General features: G+C 42.0%; 1 protein-coding gene across 1 annotated transcript in view; it reads right to left on the bottom strand.

The window, feature by feature from the left end:
* The window catches only part of IPO8 (importin 8), a 51347-nt gene extending 35793 nt beyond the window's left edge, over positions 1-15554 (bottom strand). The window contains exons 1-6 of the mRNA XM_040561881.1: positions 15345-15554; positions 7352-7433; positions 5022-5178; positions 2636-2794; positions 1542-1698; positions 387-476 (exon numbers count right to left, since the gene is read on the bottom strand). Of these exons, the coding sequence (XP_040417815.1) occupies positions 387-476; positions 1542-1698; positions 2636-2794; positions 5022-5178; positions 7352-7433; positions 15345-15428 (729 nt within the window). The 5' untranslated portion in view covers positions 15429-15554. The remainder of the gene's footprint in view (positions 1-386; positions 477-1541; positions 1699-2635; positions 2795-5021; positions 5179-7351; positions 7434-15344) is intronic.
* Positions 15555-16298: the final 744 nt, after the last annotated feature.

The raw sequence follows: 16298 nt of genomic DNA, 5'->3' as shown, positions 1-16298 counted from the left end.
ACCCATGCATGCACACATATTTAATTACTTTTTTCATCTTTTCTTCATGAGACGTGGAAGATAGAAGAAAGAAAAAGAGAAACGGAAACAAATGATAGATTTGTGATGAGCTTTTTCTTCTTGAGAGAAAATGGCTAAAATATTTGGAAACTTCCAAAATATCTCAGATTGGAGTTCACATAATAATACTACCTCAGACAGCAAAACTCTGATAGCTTACAAGACTCTCCTGCATTTCTGTCAGAACAACACCTATTCTAAGGATAAGAATCTCAAATAGATGAGATGACGTATTAAAAAAAAGACCACTGAGAAAATCTTTACGCTGACTGTTCCTCAAATGCCAACACACAAATATCAGAGATCTTTACACTACTAAACCTTACGGGAGGCACATTTCTATCAATGATGGTACGGAAGACCTCCATCCACTGGGTCATAGTCTGGTTATTCACCAACTGGAGTGGCAATGCGTACTGAAATAAGGAAAAAAACCAACAACATCATGGTCATTAAATACTGATTTTTTTTTTTTTCCTGAAGAAGGCAGAAGATGTTTCTATAGTTGTTACACTCCCAGGAAGATGAGGTTCTAAGTAAAATTTAAATTATGTTAGATATCGTTACTACTAAAACTGCAACCTTCTTGGTATCATTGACAGAGAAACTTCTGATTGGACACTATTTGAGGAAAGTTCCTTGGCTCGAGAACTTGCTAATTCTTTTTGTTTCCTCCTGTTCTTCAAAATAGTCCAGCTGAGTTTTACAGACCACAACAATGGCTATATTAGAGGATGTGGGGAAACCAAGAGCATTTTAGTAAGAGAAATGTACTTTTAATTACTATCTAGTAAATCCTACCTCTCTATAAAATCCAAAGCAAAGTGACAATATTCAGGCACTTTTTTGAAAAATAAAATAGGATCTTGGGATCATTTTTTATCCTTCCCTTCTCCCCCCCAATCTAATAACAAAATAACAAGCTTTTTAATGCTCAGTAAGATCTTTCAGGCTGTAACAATGTAGGATCTTAGTTTGTTTCTCATACTCTGAAAGTACTTCTTCACCAAACTCATATTCTCTGAAAATGCATAATAAATGCAAATAATTTCTGCCAAATGATGAAGAAAGAAAGTGAGAAACACCACCTGAAGTGCACTATTTGATAGGCATACCACAATATGCACTACTGCCACTTTCAGAGGCTAAACAGCACAGTTAAGACACTCAGTTTATATCAATTATGTGTGACTTTATAAATACAGAAATATTTCTCCAACATGCTTACATACAGGATGCACAGAAGTACTTAGGTTCATTAAAAATGTAATCCTGGGGATCATGTGACCAGTTTTTAAGCAGACAGATCTACTTAATGTGATTATAAAAATCACATTTTTATAAAAGCTATTTATTGAAAATGACTTTTCACAACCAAATTAGTATTTTTACTCAATGAGTTTACATCCATGAGTGCACTGAAGGGGACTGCTGTGCTAAGCAACGTAAAAATTCTGTTTTTCTTATACACAAATGCCAACCTGAACAAGAGCATAGAAGATTTTTAAGATTTGTTTCTGAAGAAGTACAGAGTAATGGGAATTATCAGGCAGAAGCTGGATCATTTGCTGCTGAATCCGGGGCAAAAATATCTGCATTGCTGCTATGAGGGGATCTCGCTCCTCTGCTTTTTTGTATCTGCAAAGGAAACAAAAATGTGGGTCAAGGATCTACACACCAGAGATTCTAATGCCTTCTCCTCACCAGCAATTTAATTACTGTACTCTGAAAAAAATATCCAGCACTCACTCATTCACTGTCCCTCCTCCAGCACCCATCTTGTAGTTCAAATAATTTACAGAAAATCTCTAACATATATAAATAGAGAAGTGAAAAACAACAAATGTTATAGAATCTTACAGAAATGTTCTTTGCTACTGAGTTGTAAGGTCACAGCAGCAGGGACTTGGATTTCTCTGACGTTTGTATCAATGCCAAACCCAAGTTGGATGCTGAACAAACAGGAGTGAACAGCCATTGAAAGGGAAAGACAACTCCAATCTTTTGGTAAGATTCTCTCTTTTTCTATTTACATTTCTTTTGTGTGGTTTATAAATATGTTCCTAACACCAGATACTTTTTTCTAAACGAGACAGTTCACTACACTTCTGCTAATTTATGCTTTCTGGATTTAGATGATCAGGAGGACGGTACAGATAACAATATGCAATAGGAGTACGTGACAGAGGGTACTGTATTATGACATAAAAGTGGAAAGTAATTTACATTCATATTTCCAGCATTTGGGGAATCTTCGAACAAAAGAAGTTATAAGCATCTAAGAAGTTTTTCCACAGATGGGTTAAATCAGATCAGAAGTACAAAGCCTCAAGAAAAAAGTATCAGTAAACTCATACAATTTATTGCTGAAATCTCTGCTTTCAATTCACTGATTATATAAAGATGATGAATAGTTTTCAATTATTTACAGCAAAGGAAGCATACGACAATTATTAATTCTCATCCTCTAGCTGAATTCCTTGTAGAACTGCCAGTGCTCTTAAGAAGGTCATTCTCAGTAATCAACTGAGAACAAAAGTACTGAGTCCTTGTCTACTTCTGGATGTCAACTTACTCGTAAGTCTTCACCAGCTGATATAGGCACAGGAGGCTCCCGAGCCAACTCCCACTGTTCTGAGACTGCAAGTAGTAGCCTATCTTGTCTACAACAGCTGTCCAATGGCCAGGAAAGTCATGTTTAATGATAGCGCGGAGGCACATCGTCAGCTGGGCTCTATAGCAGGAGAGAAAAAGAAACACCTTAGAAAGTAAATAAGGTCATGGCACAGTCTTTAACATTAAAGGACAGATCCCAAATCTTAGTTTAATGGCTACAATATGCATATTGCATCATAACCTTCATACATATTTTGGTAACACTGAAAGAGTTCTGGAAGATGATAGAAGAAAAGCAAGGAAAAAAAATCTCATGGTATTTAAGGAAGAAACTAATTTCAGAATATTTTAACTAATTTTCTCTGCTCCTCCTCACTCTCTACAGCCATCAGACAATATTTGAAAGCAATTAATTGTTCATGAAAACCAGCTAGCTTTGTACTTTGAAAGTGAGTGGTTATACTTCTAAATAATTACAAGGTTGAAAGCAACCACAAAAGAACAGATTTGAACATTTTTATTAAACAAAACTGGTTTGTGTTATGATCCAAGCCAGAGGGTCCTCATCAAATGATAATTTTCCTGGTATCTTCCCAAACAGCACCTCGCAACCTCTGAAGCATACGGCAAAGCAAATGCGGTAAAATGTTGTATCATTCCTCTCCTTCCACACAGTCTTTGAAGCCACTCAAAATGGTGTGGCAAGACAGGATTGTTAACTGCCTGATGTGAGGTGTGACTAAAAAGATTGAGAGGCACTAAACTAGAAACTGTAATTGCTCTTGACTCTGCTAAGGAATGAAAGAAAAAGTCTGCAGTAAATATTGTTTCTTTTATATTTGGTGCTCCTTGCAGTCCAATACATAAGGAGCCACTATCACCAAGTAGTTCAATAAGGGGCTCTCAATCCTTTGATATTTTGACCTTTGTACAAATTTACCTTCCCCCTCAAGCCCTTGAAGTTTGTCCTTGTTACTGATTTGGTTCCTTCTCCTCCCTTATTCTCACAAGCAAACAGTGAAAAATACCAGTATCACAGCATCAGAATAGTTCCATTAAAGTCTGTAAAGTTCTAGTAAATGTCTTTGACATTTTTAACCTTTGACAAATTTACAAGTTCTTAGTCAGTATTTAGAAACCCTCTACGTTATCCAAGGTGTTTTTCTGAGGAGTTTCAACAGTCCTTTCAGAAGTACATGGTCATTGTAATGACAAGATATTTTGAATATCATGTTATGAAAAGATGCCTGAACTAGTTTGCAAAAAAACTCCTCAAAGCTCCATTATTTTGTGCTCTTTTGTATAAACCTAGCCTTGGTAATTACAACATGATGAGGTGGGCAACTACACGCCCTTATTACACAATCACAGAATCAACATAAGCTTCCTTACACTGTGGCACAACCCTTGCAAGGAGCTCTCTAAGGAGGGATTCTAATCACCTAAGTCAGAGACTTAGAAAAGCTGAACTGGAAACAATGCTTTAGTTCATTTGCTTGTATTGGTGCAGGATACAAGATACTAGGATACCTGTCAAGTGTTTGTCTAATCTATTCATCAAGATATTCACTGAGAGCAACGCTAGAGCATCCTAATGTATTCCAGTGTTTGTTTGTTTGTTTTAATAAAATGTTTTCCCTAACCATAATTTCAATCTATAGTCAATCACTCCTCTTCTTGGTAGGATGACTGGCCAAAAACACATCTTCGGGCACGTAGCCAGTTGAAAGAAGGAGAGGAGAGGAAGAATTTCATCTGTTTTTCAAAGACGCACATCTATACGCTATAGTGTAACCTACTCTTACCAGATTCATTTTAATTAAAGCCATGAACAATCACGGATTGTAATAAATCTGTGAAACTTACTTATTCTTCCAGAAAAAACAGAGAACATCTTTTCATTCTTTTAACATCTTACAACCAATAATAACAACACGCATTTAAATGCTGGAATGACGCACAAAAATTGGAAAAGTAACTGAGAAAAGAGGTATTAGAAAAAAATGGATTTTGAGAAGTATTTGCCTCAACAGGTAATTCGGTATTATAGACAGCCCTCTATAACATCTGCCCTGAATCGGCCATATAGACAGGCTGTCACTACAGCAAGTTTTAGAAGATGCTTTAAACTACACTGTAAGCGAGTAAATCACATCACAGTGCTCTTAGCCAGGTAAATACATTTCTGAGAAACAAGTGCACATACATATGGTAAAGTTGATTATTATCACATTTTCAAAAGAAGTATTCACTTCATTTCCCAAGAAATTGAGATTCTCACACATCTGGACTGGTAAATCTGAAAACGTGAGCTATAGAAATATCTCTACATAGCAGAAAAATACCTCACTAAGTCAGGAGAGCGAATTATTCCTTCTACAATGTTATCACGAATCTGCTGACGATCATTTTCATGAATGTTGAATGGAAATACTGCTTCTCCAGGAGGTGGTTCACGGTCTGGCCAGTACTGTGTCACCATGTTCTTCAGGTAAATGGCAGCTGCAAATAAGCCATGTGGAAATAATAAATTCAATTTAATTCTGAAGTATCCTCACATTACTCTGTGCTCAATATGTAGTACAGTTGAAAGTACAACAAAGACCAGAAAGGACAACTGAAAACCTCCTGCATGGGTTTGTAACAATTTTAAGCACTAAGCACAGGTGAAACAAAAAAACATTTATATATATATATTTTTTTAATCATAACAGACAAGACTGGGCTCAAGTGTCTGGTCCCAAACAGAGCAGGATAGTATTTCAGTCAACTTCTACTGGAGTACATTCCTTACTACAACAGTCTTGTGTATGGGCATAATACACTATCATTCTAAACAAGCAAACATCATCTTCATTTTTACTCATCTCTAAAATAACAACTCAAGCTCAGTAAGGGAAGTTTTGTAAGGCTCGTGTAAACGAATCATTGTGCACGCAGAGAGAATCCTCTGCTTGGGGAAATGCCCAGTATGAAACTGGCATATGGCCTTCCTTCTATTCAGACAGAAACGTGTGTTGTGAATTCCCTAAGCTTTATCTCACCACTAGGATTTCCCATAATCCCTTAGAATTGTTCCCTTCTGTCTCACATGGAAAAACATGAAAAATAAAGTTAATCTTCCACTGAAAATAAGCAGTATTTATGCCTCAGTATTGAAATGCCTGTAGGCACTCTTTAGAAAACATAGGAAATATGGTGTAAGACATTAAAGTAATGTTCTTAATAGACTCTTATCCCTTTATTATTTAGGTTGATTACTGACTAGGGTTTTAAAGTATAAATAAGATATTCTTGGGTACAATTTTTTTGTCATAACAAGTTACAAAGTAGGAAAGCATGCAGTTTGTAAAATATTTTATAGGAACAAGAGGAAAAACAATTATTTGACTGTGAAACGCCAGAACATTCAAATATAATACAGCTCCAGAAAGACCAAAGACTTCAATTTACTTTGTCCATAGATCTTAAGAGTGTACAAATTCTTGGCTTTTTACAAAATTTCAGGGAAATCTGTTGATTTAGAAACTAAATTCAAATGTTTTCTATTTTATAACTCCATTCTGGAACAACAACAACAAAAACTCTACATACTTGTGTTTTTTTGTTGTTTTGGTTGTTGGTTTTTTTTTTTCCCTGAATGATAATAAAATGAGAGATTAATTTATGAAAATGACCTTATGGAGCCTAGATTAAGCATCACACTTTACCATAGAATGGTTTAACAATGCCATTCAAAGTTGGATTATCTTTGAAAATATACACGCCAGCATGACAAACAGCGTATGTCAGCATGCCTCAACACACTCAGGGGATTAATAGGACCTGTACAAAAAAAAAAAAACACCACTGTGCTTCAATGGGAAATGCTGTTCCATAGGATAGAAACAGAGCAGTGAATGAAACAGTATTCATCAATTTATGGAAAAAGCTAAGTATTTTACAACTCTGTAAAAAAAAAAAAAAAGAAAAAAGAAAACATTGTATAGGAGTAGTTAAAATAGATTATGAGAATTTAGAAACTGATCTTACACAAATGTATACCCTAAAGTTAACTGCATCACCGCACCCAAAATTACATATACAATTAAGCAATCCTTCTAGACATGCTCAGACTACAAATTTATAACTTAGCAGTAACGTGACCTTCCTTCACATTTATTTTTGTGAGTGGGCACCATAGATACCAAATAAGCATATGTGGCTACCTTTGACCTACAAACTGTTTTCATTTTCAGAAACTTTGACTTTTCCAGGAAAAGGGATTCAAATACAGAAACACTACTCAAATGAGATCCGCTTTTTTGTTTGAATACTTTGATGTCTTGGCTTCAATATCTCTTCACCACCAGAAGAAAGAATATCTAAGGCTCCCTGGGTACTCAGTTTTGAGCAAAAGTCATTCTCTTTCAGTATCAGTATTCCAACATTCCAGTAGGGATCACTATAAACACAAGGAAGCCAAAGTAGGACTCAACCCTATACCCATGCTTTTATCTGATCTTCATACAGGAGAGAGGTGGCAAAGACAGAAAGGTTTCCCTGCTGCACTTTTCCATCTCCATGTTCAGAACAAATGTGAACTTTCTTACTTTCCAGCAGCTCAATACTCTGTTGAAATAACTAACAGACTGACTTTCTATTGAAAGAAAATGAAACAAGGACTTTATCTCACCTGCTTGACGCACCGGAAATTCAACTTGATCTGATACTATGATTTGCAGTAGACTTGGAGCAAAATTGATGATCTTATAGGACTGAAATACATATAAAACACAGTTAGCAAGTCACTATGTTTAAAGAAGACTGTATTAGCAAAAGCTGAATAAGAACAGAAACCAAGGTTTTTGTAGAAATCTTTGACTCTCTTCATGAAGCATGAAAGGTTTTAGCACACGGATTTACCCAAATCAGCGGTGTTCTACAGAATTACTTGAAAAAGCTGAGCAAATAATGGCACATGGGAGGAATAAATAATGTGACAAGGCTCTCTAACAGATATTAGTGATAATGAATATTTAAATCATTCTGAGAATGCATAATGAGAATCACTATACATCTAGTGAATTCTTTAACTTAGCCTCATAAGTCAAACAAGGCATGTATTATTATACAGCTATATTTTAACAGACTAGATGCATAGTGCATCATAACAGAAAAATACCAACTGAGGATAAACAGTGGAATAACCATTTTTAATTAAAATCAAGTGTAGACAGATAACATTTCAAAACCCACAGCTTTCCTGGGAACTTTTCAAACACTACATCAACCACACAGCTGAAAAAAATTCAAAGAGAAAACAATGCTCACTGCACTTCTGAGCAAAGCACGTCAGATTTAAAAGATGTGAAAATCTGATAGCATTATACTGCTGTCATTCGACAGGGGTCCTCCAACGTGAAGAATCGTTGACTCAGCATGGTGCAGTTACCGCTAAGCCTTGGCAACATCAGTAGTTACTGGTAGGTCTGATCTTTCGTCACTCAGATCCATGTTTGATGTTCAAAGAGAGATGTTTCTTGGGGGCTAGATGACATACACTTTCTTATTTTACCTTTTATAGTATTTCTTTCCAACCAGATTACGTCTAGCAGTCCTGTGGTTATTTCCAGAGCAGTGCTTTCAGTGCAAGTATACTACAACCTCCCAGAAACTTTGCCTCATTCGAAAGCTGTGAAGTAAGTGGTACGTTCTGCAGTGCATGTACCCAATTCCTTGATCTGACATCTCCATAATGAGGTAAAACTACAGTGCTTTCACGATGCCTAAGTGCAACAGCAGCAGCACAACTCAACAATTTTGCCAAATCACTTAACTTTGTGGCCCTCGTTTTACTCATTGTAATTGTAGTGTAATTCTAACCCACTCTGTGTTCAGAGCCTCATTTGATGTTTATAGAGCAATCTGAGCACTCAAATAAAAGCAGTAATGGCAAATCAGAAACATACTCTGCTGCAGTCGCCTTCTCTGTAAACTTTAATTACCCATAAGCAATGCTCGAAGTAAAGCAAAAGCTGTTAACAGGCAGCACAGGAGCTCCATTTATCTACAGGCACACTGAAACGCCAGCTTTTGATGCCAACTGGTTGAAGCACACCAGATTCCAAAAATCACCTTTTGTATTAAGTGTACACCGGAGGCCAAAGGCTGGCCTTTAACTGCCAGCAGACAGCCCCTCACAGCGCCGGGGAGCTCTGACCACGGGGCTGAGGGAAGCTCCAGGGACGTGAGGAGAGCACGAGGCCTCGCAGCAGCACAGAAAACCAAGAACGCGTGCGAGCTCCGAGAGGCTTTTTTCCTCTAAATAGTGCTGATATGTTGTCCTCAGAGGGAGTCTACATGCAGCGGGAGTCTACATGCAGCTTGTACCACTAAAAATACATTGACTAGGAATGCAGCCTTCTGGGGGGTTGTTTTGTTGTCGTTGCTGCATTTTCCGGCAGTAATCCCACTGGTATCACATTTGGGATGGACGCAGTGATAACAGCACAAATTATTTCTCTTTCCCTGCACAAACAGCTTTTGCTGAATTTACACTGAAGTCGCAGCTACTCCAGGAAGCTTTATTGGTACCACTTATGCTGGCACACAACCGCTAGCCTTGAAACGGGGCCAGGATATCCACAAATAGGGTCATTTGGCCCGCACGGCGAGCGGCCTGCAGCGCTGGGCGCGACACGAGGCGCGTTACGCAGACAGGCCGCGCAGGGTCTCTGAGGAGGCCCCGCTCCCACCGGCACAACGCTGTGGAGCTTCCTGCCACCCGAAATACTGACACCCCCCAGAGATCACAGGAGCACAGCATCCAGTCCCCACCAAATCCTTCTGTTCTATACTACTACCTTTATATTGCGACAATTAAAAACGCTCGTTTCCTCACTGCACCCCACAATTCACATTTTTACACAGCTTCGTTTTCTCTTTGGTATCAGAGACACGAACATGTTAGAGATGAACAGAGATTGTGTGTCCCTTTTAGAAACAAGGCACCTGCTTGTGTTACATTTGTGAGGCTCAAATACCACGCTGCTCACTTGCGCAGCAGCAAACCGGTCAGGAAAACAACACTCTGCTTGCAGTTTTGGGAACAGAGGACTTTTGAAAAAGCCGCACGCAGCAACATTTTTCCTATACCAGCACATTCCCATTGGTTTCATTGTCATGCTAACTGTGATCTTGGGATCGATCCTTTCGCTCCCTTGCTCTGGAAAACCATCCAGCAGGCCCCTGGAAGCAGCAGGTGAAGCTGCAGGTGCTCTGTGTGCTGGGGCAGAGCTACTGTTAGATGGGCTCTGTGTAAATGGAAGGAGATGAAGAGTCCGCAGAGCTGGACGGGTTCAGCAAGACACTTGTGAGAGCTGCACGTGAACTTTTACAAACTGAGTAAAGTAAAAGGAAGTTTTTGAAAAGTAAACTTTCACTAAATACAAAGAACAACGACTATTTTAAAGCTGTGTAAAACATACTGACAGCCTTTGCATTAATCACAGGTCACTAAAAAAAAAAAACACCACAAACAGCTACCCACATTTCATTTCCATTGGGATTAAGAAGATGGGACACAACGATGTGCAAGGCTAGCAGCTTAACCAGAAGAGGCATACAGCTAAGCACTGGTAAGATACAGCTGGGTAAACTTCCAGCAATGACCAAGGAAGGAGACGTGCACGTCCCCATACGCCTCGTTCCACCTGAGCCCAGTCTCGGGATCCACGCGCTGCAGCTGTACATCCACCTGCCCCCTGTTTGTCCTTTCTCCTTTGCCCTAACATGCATTTCTTCCCCACCTCAGCATCACTGCTCCACTCCTCAAACCATCAGAGGACACATCCTTTCTTGCCTTTTTCCTCCTCCTTTTGATTAGGTATAGAACAGAAGGCACCCAAGAAAGCCTCAGAAAAGCCACTGAAAAACAGCAAGATGAACACAGTTACATTCACAGAACCAGAATACAAGGAGAGATAAGCAGGAAAAACGCATTAAGATTTCCCCAAATGGACCCTACTGAAGCAAGTACTCTTCACACCTAGCTTTCACGTGGGACCCCAGGTTATCGTGCGTTACATGTTATTAAACTTACTACAATAAACATCACCCTTGTGTCTTGCTTGCCATCACATTTAAAGCCCACAACAAGCAATAACCCCATAGCCACATTTTTCAGTAAATCTTCCTGCTGCACTGAGAGCAGCCAGAGTAGCTGAGTGCAGAGTGGCATGGGAAGGTATTTCTTCCCCTGCAGAACAACAGGGGGATGCTCTGGAACAAGAGACATGGAGAAACCAAGCCTTCCCTCGGGTTCTGCAAGGCGAGCTGTCCTTCTCCACCAGTGGCAAACAGCACGTCCTTCTCGGCTCCTCTGAATGCAAGTATGGCACGAAATAATTGCTTTTCATCCCTTCAACTGAGAAATCAAGGCACTACATCTTTGTTCGCAAGATAAACACGCAGAAAAAAAATTGTAGCTTGAATATGTATGCAATTAACTGTTTGCAAAGATTATTTTAAGGCTTCCACGCATTTGATTTGAATGCTCAGTTATCTAAGCTTTATTTTTTGTTTGCTCTGCACTTAAAATGCGTTACTTAGAAACTCCATCAGTATTTGTCACACTTGGGCATATTTTTGCTGTTGCTAATAGTACTTTCCTTTTTTTTTTTTTTTATGCTGGCAATCACAGGTTGTTAAAGCAAACTAGAACTGCAAAAGACACTTTCTTCTTTCCTTACCTACATGCAAAGCCCTCGTTTAGGGAGGGGAAAACACAGGGTTCTCCACACAAAGTGAAAAGAAACACGTACAAGAACACCTACCCGAGCTGCTTTCCTCTGCTGGTCCCACTGCCAAATTCATCCAGTGTCAACCACTTTCCACAGAAAGGCTCATGCCTTCATGCAAGTCAACTTCCTCATCAAATTGCTCCTCAATAAAAATACCTGAGATTCCTCCCTTGATAACACGGTGCTCAATGCCAACTGCTTTAAGATCCCTGCATACTTTGACAGCCAACTCACCAAAGATAGGGAAGAAATGAAAGGAAGCCAAACATTAGTCAGGACTTCTCTGCTTTTGGGCAATCTTCTCACACTTCTTTTTCTTCTCCCTGCACCGCTTCTCAGTTCCTGTCAAAGTCAAATTCTGCAACTCTTCCTCAATATTTAAACAAGCACTTGTATGCCTGCAGTTCTATTCACGTTGTCCACTTTGTCACAGACCAAATAAATGTATTACGGCAAATTGAGCCGATTAAGATTAATGCGTAAGAATTGTACTGGTGATCCTATATAAACAGAAATCAGTCAGAAATGATACCACATGCTCATATAATCAGACAACAACATTCCACAACGTAGAATCAGAGTCACAGAAGGATTTGGGTTGGAAGGGACCTTAAATCCCACCCAGTCCCACCCCCTTACCATGGGCAGGGACATCTCCCACCAGCCCAGGCTGCCCAAAGCCCCATCCAGCCTGGCCTTGAGCACCTCCAGGGATTGGGCAGCCACAGCTTCTCTGGGCAGCCTGTGCCACTGCCTCACCACCCTCAGAGTGAAGAATTTCCTCCTAACATCTAATCTCAGTCTCCCCTCTTTTAGTTTAAAGCCATTACCCCTTGTCCTATCACTACATTCCCTGGTAAGAAGTGCCTCTCCAGCTTTCTTGTAGGCCCCCTGCAGGTAGCTATACCAAGAACTGGCACATGAAAGCAGTAATTAGTCATTAAAGTCCCTAAAGTTCATGAGACAGACCTAAAAAGAATAAGAGCCTAAAACTGATATGAAAAAATCTCATTGCAAACAAGAGGGTGTGTAGAAATTGAGTATCTTTCTTTGGTGTGAAAATTGACTGTTCTAATAAATACAGTGTGATTGAAAAATATGATCCCAAAGTGCAGGCCGATTATGCCGCGACAGAGCTGACGGAAAAAAAAATGGAAAATAAAAAAGAAAGAAAAAGAGTGAGCTGGAGAGATGTGTACACTAAGAGAAATAACAGGTTAACAGGGAAGTGACAGTAGGTACGTGATAGACATGACTGACCTGGCAGGAAATTACTGCTCCAGTTTATCCAGAATCACATTTTAGACCAATCTCACACTTAGCTTTGTGCTCAGGGCACCGAGAGAAATGGAATTTGTTGATGACTCAGAAGTAGCATACATCAATAGAGGAGAAAGATCAGAAAAATCCTACAAAGAACTGAATTATCTTTACAACTGCTGCAACAAAAATGCAATGGAGTAATAGGACAAAGTACACGGCCATGCACTAAGGCATAATAGGAATTTCTCCTAAAAGCTTGAGGCTTGTTAGTGAGGAACAACCACGGGATAAAAGGGCCTTGGTATATTACATGATAAGAGGGATGTTAAGCGTTGAACATGAAGATAATTGTAGCTTTAGGATGTATAAAATGAGGTATTAATGGCATTGAGTGTGAGACTTTCTGGCACGCTGCAAACACAGATGACCAGATTACACAAGAAAGATTACTTCAAAGGGAAGTACAGAGAAGAGCTGTGCTCTCTCGTTATTAGACTTCAAAAATCCAGTTTTATGATAAGGCAAAGAAAATATAACTTGTTGAGGCAAAGGAAAACAAGCTGGTAGGGGTCAGCCACTGACAAATATGTCAGAGTAGGTACCAAGAAACCTGTTCTAGTTAAGAACCAACATTGGCACAAATTGATCTTAAATGGGCCATAATTTAGTTTAGGCTGGAAACTGACATTTGTTTCTAGCTCCTGGAGGAAGAAAGCTCACAAACAGCCTTCCAGTAAAAATAATAAAGGCAAAAAAAAATAGTAACTTTTAAATGTAGCCTTGATTTCATTTCTAAATGCAATTAGATGATAATCCAGAAGGCAGAGAGCAACTTCATTGATTTAGCTCTGTCTTTATACAGGTGCAGGAACACACAGAAGAGAAAGAAGCACTTTCAGGCATCCCAGGGCTTTTGACAGGTACACAAGTTTTCATTCATTTTAACTCCATTCTGCACGTAAGTGAATTACAGAGTCAGGACCATTAGGAGATCGTTGCTAAAGGGCTCTCTATCAGTACAAGCAATGAAGCATCTACACTGAGACACTATTTTGGTAGAACAGTAACAGAAGGGTTTCAACTCTGTGGGAAACTCCAGTCACTACCTTGACTCAAGCTTGAAAGCAAATGCACACTGCAGACAGGGTGGCACAGAAGATGTTTTACTTCAGTATCCTTTAGCGTTTATCAGGAGCAGCATCACGTTATTGCACAGAATGAAGGTGACCCCTGTTCTCTTTGGACAAGCAGTGTATTACTACTTCGAGTGCTTATTGTTGGAAGGGGGGTTTTTTGGTTGGCTGGTTGGTTAGTTTCTTTGCTAGAACAAGAGAAAAACTAGACCAGCATCTGGATTCCCGTACACGCAGGAACACAGCTATGTGTCAGCACTACCATTACATATGTGGAAGTCTTGACACGTCACTTTGCAGTCTTGCTTCAAAAGCACTGAAAGGGTTCAAGATGCCAAAGGCCCACGTTAGCAACATTCCTCAGGTGCACTTTTGTTCCACTCCTCCAAGAGTCGTATCAACCCCAACACCGCATCGGTGCGCTTTATCAGTCACATACATCACGCTTCATTTAGCAACAGGAAGCCTGTGCAGCAATAGGCACATCTGAATTTCAGGACTTGCTCTTTATAACAGAAGAGAGGAAACGTGTCAGCTATTTTAAATAAAAATCTGTATTTCAACCCATTCTTGATAAACCCTGAAAGTAAAACCTGGGTGTTTCATGAAAACTGCATTATCCATCGCTTGTAATTGAAAGGTTTTATGGATCACCATCTCCAAACACTTTCTAACTTTTGATGAGCTTCACGGTGTGAAACAGTGATGGCAAAGCAGCAACGTTAGGAGCAGGACCCAGGCACGCAGACAGCTGCTCCTTTGTCCTACCTCTGCCAGCCACGCAGGGGTTTATTCCCCTAGTTTTGATCCCCGTGCAACAGGCTGCTGGCAGATATTAATTCCCCTGCCACTCCTCAACGACAGGGACAAAAGTAAGCGCTGTGGGATTTTTACAGCAACTCCACCAGGCGAGTAAGAAAGAAGTTTTGCAGTTGTATCTAGCTGCGGGCACGAGCGTTCCCGACGCCCGTTGACCAGCTAACCGAGCTGCCCAAGGGCTGCGGGGAGGACTGGCTGCTTCACGAGGAGCCTGGAGTTGCCCAAACCCTGCACTCAGCTGCCCAAACCCTGACCTCAGCCAGGAGAGCCGCCGTGCCGCAGCAGCCAGCCCTGCCAGCCGCCCCCCGCTGTCCTGCTGAGGCACCTCACGGGGGGCACCCACAGCCCCCGGCACGGCCGCACCGCCGCCCAAACCCACCCCCACCGCCTCCGGGGGGCTTGCCCTCCCCCCCCCGGCCGACCCAGCCCCCGGGGGGCAGCGGTGGGGTCGGGGGAGGAGCCGAGAAGGGACCCCGGGGATGTCCCCGGCCGCCGAGGAGGGGGCGCCCCCGACCCCCTCAGCCCCTGCCCCTCGCGGGGGGGCCGGGCAGCCCCGTGCGGAGCCGCGGCCGGGGGGCGGCGGCGGCGGCGGCGGCGGGGGCGGGCCCGGGCCGTGCCGTGCTGAGCCGTGCGGTACCGAGCCGAGCCGTGTCGCCCGCCCCTCTCTCACCTGGTTGAGCTCGTTCTCGGCCGCGATGCGCAGCTTGGGGTCTATGGTGCCCTTGAGCGCCTGGATGATCCTGTTGGGGTCCATGTCGGCCCGCTGCTCGCCCCCCTCCCGGCCCCTTTCTCCGCGGGCGGGAGGAGGGAGCGGGGCCGCCGCCGCCGCCGCCCCCCCCGCACCGCGACCGCGACCACGACCGAGCTGGCGTCCCCCGCCCCCCGCCGCCGCTCACAGCCATTCACCGGTTTGCGACAGCTGGGCATCGGGAAGCGGGCGCTGCTTTACGGCCGCCGCGCCGCCTTCTGGCTTCGCGCGGGGGCTGCCATGTTGTTGTACGGACGGAAGCCAGATGCGGAGCCCGCAAGGGGCGGCCATGTTGCGGTGCGGTCGCCGAGGTGCGTTGTGCTGCACGACAAAGCCTCTGCAGGGGCAGTTTGCTGCAAGGGGCTTCCCAAAACGTGCGGCTGGGGTACAAACCGTGCCCCCGGCTATGTGCTTCTGGCCCCTGTCCTCATTGTGTCAGCGGGTGAACCCCAGCTTGCCATGCGTTACTGCGGTTTGTGTGTAAAACCGCTCAGGAATATTCAAACCACACCAACTAGGAGCATTTGCCCTCTGGTTCTTCACCTCTGTCCTCCTGTTCCTCCCCCTAAATCCTAGAACAGGTGAAGCCAAGGAAGATGTAAACATATGTGCGGGTGTAAGATAGCTCCTGAAGGGGCAGTTCACAGCCCCACAGCATGCTGAACAAGCTTCATGACTAATCCAATCTTACTGAGTGAGTCAAGTCGTCCAGTTTCTTCTGCAGGTGAAGTTTTACGTGGCATTTACAAGACAGAGATGTGCTGTTATCTGATGGAAAGAACAGAAAGGCTGCTTCCTGTGGTTTGGAAGAGTGAAATGCTAAGGCAATTACAAGATCCTGCCATAGCTGCATAGAGATGCCTTAAGAACACAATT

Source organism: Cygnus olor, chromosome 1 (assembly GCF_009769625.2).
Source record: "Cygnus olor isolate bCygOlo1 chromosome 1, bCygOlo1.pri.v2, whole genome shotgun sequence".
Taxonomy (NCBI): domain Eukaryota; kingdom Metazoa; phylum Chordata; class Aves; order Anseriformes; family Anatidae; genus Cygnus; species Cygnus olor.
The sequence above is the reverse complement of the archived record's forward strand: the minus strand, read 5'-3'. Positions and strand labels throughout refer to the sequence as shown.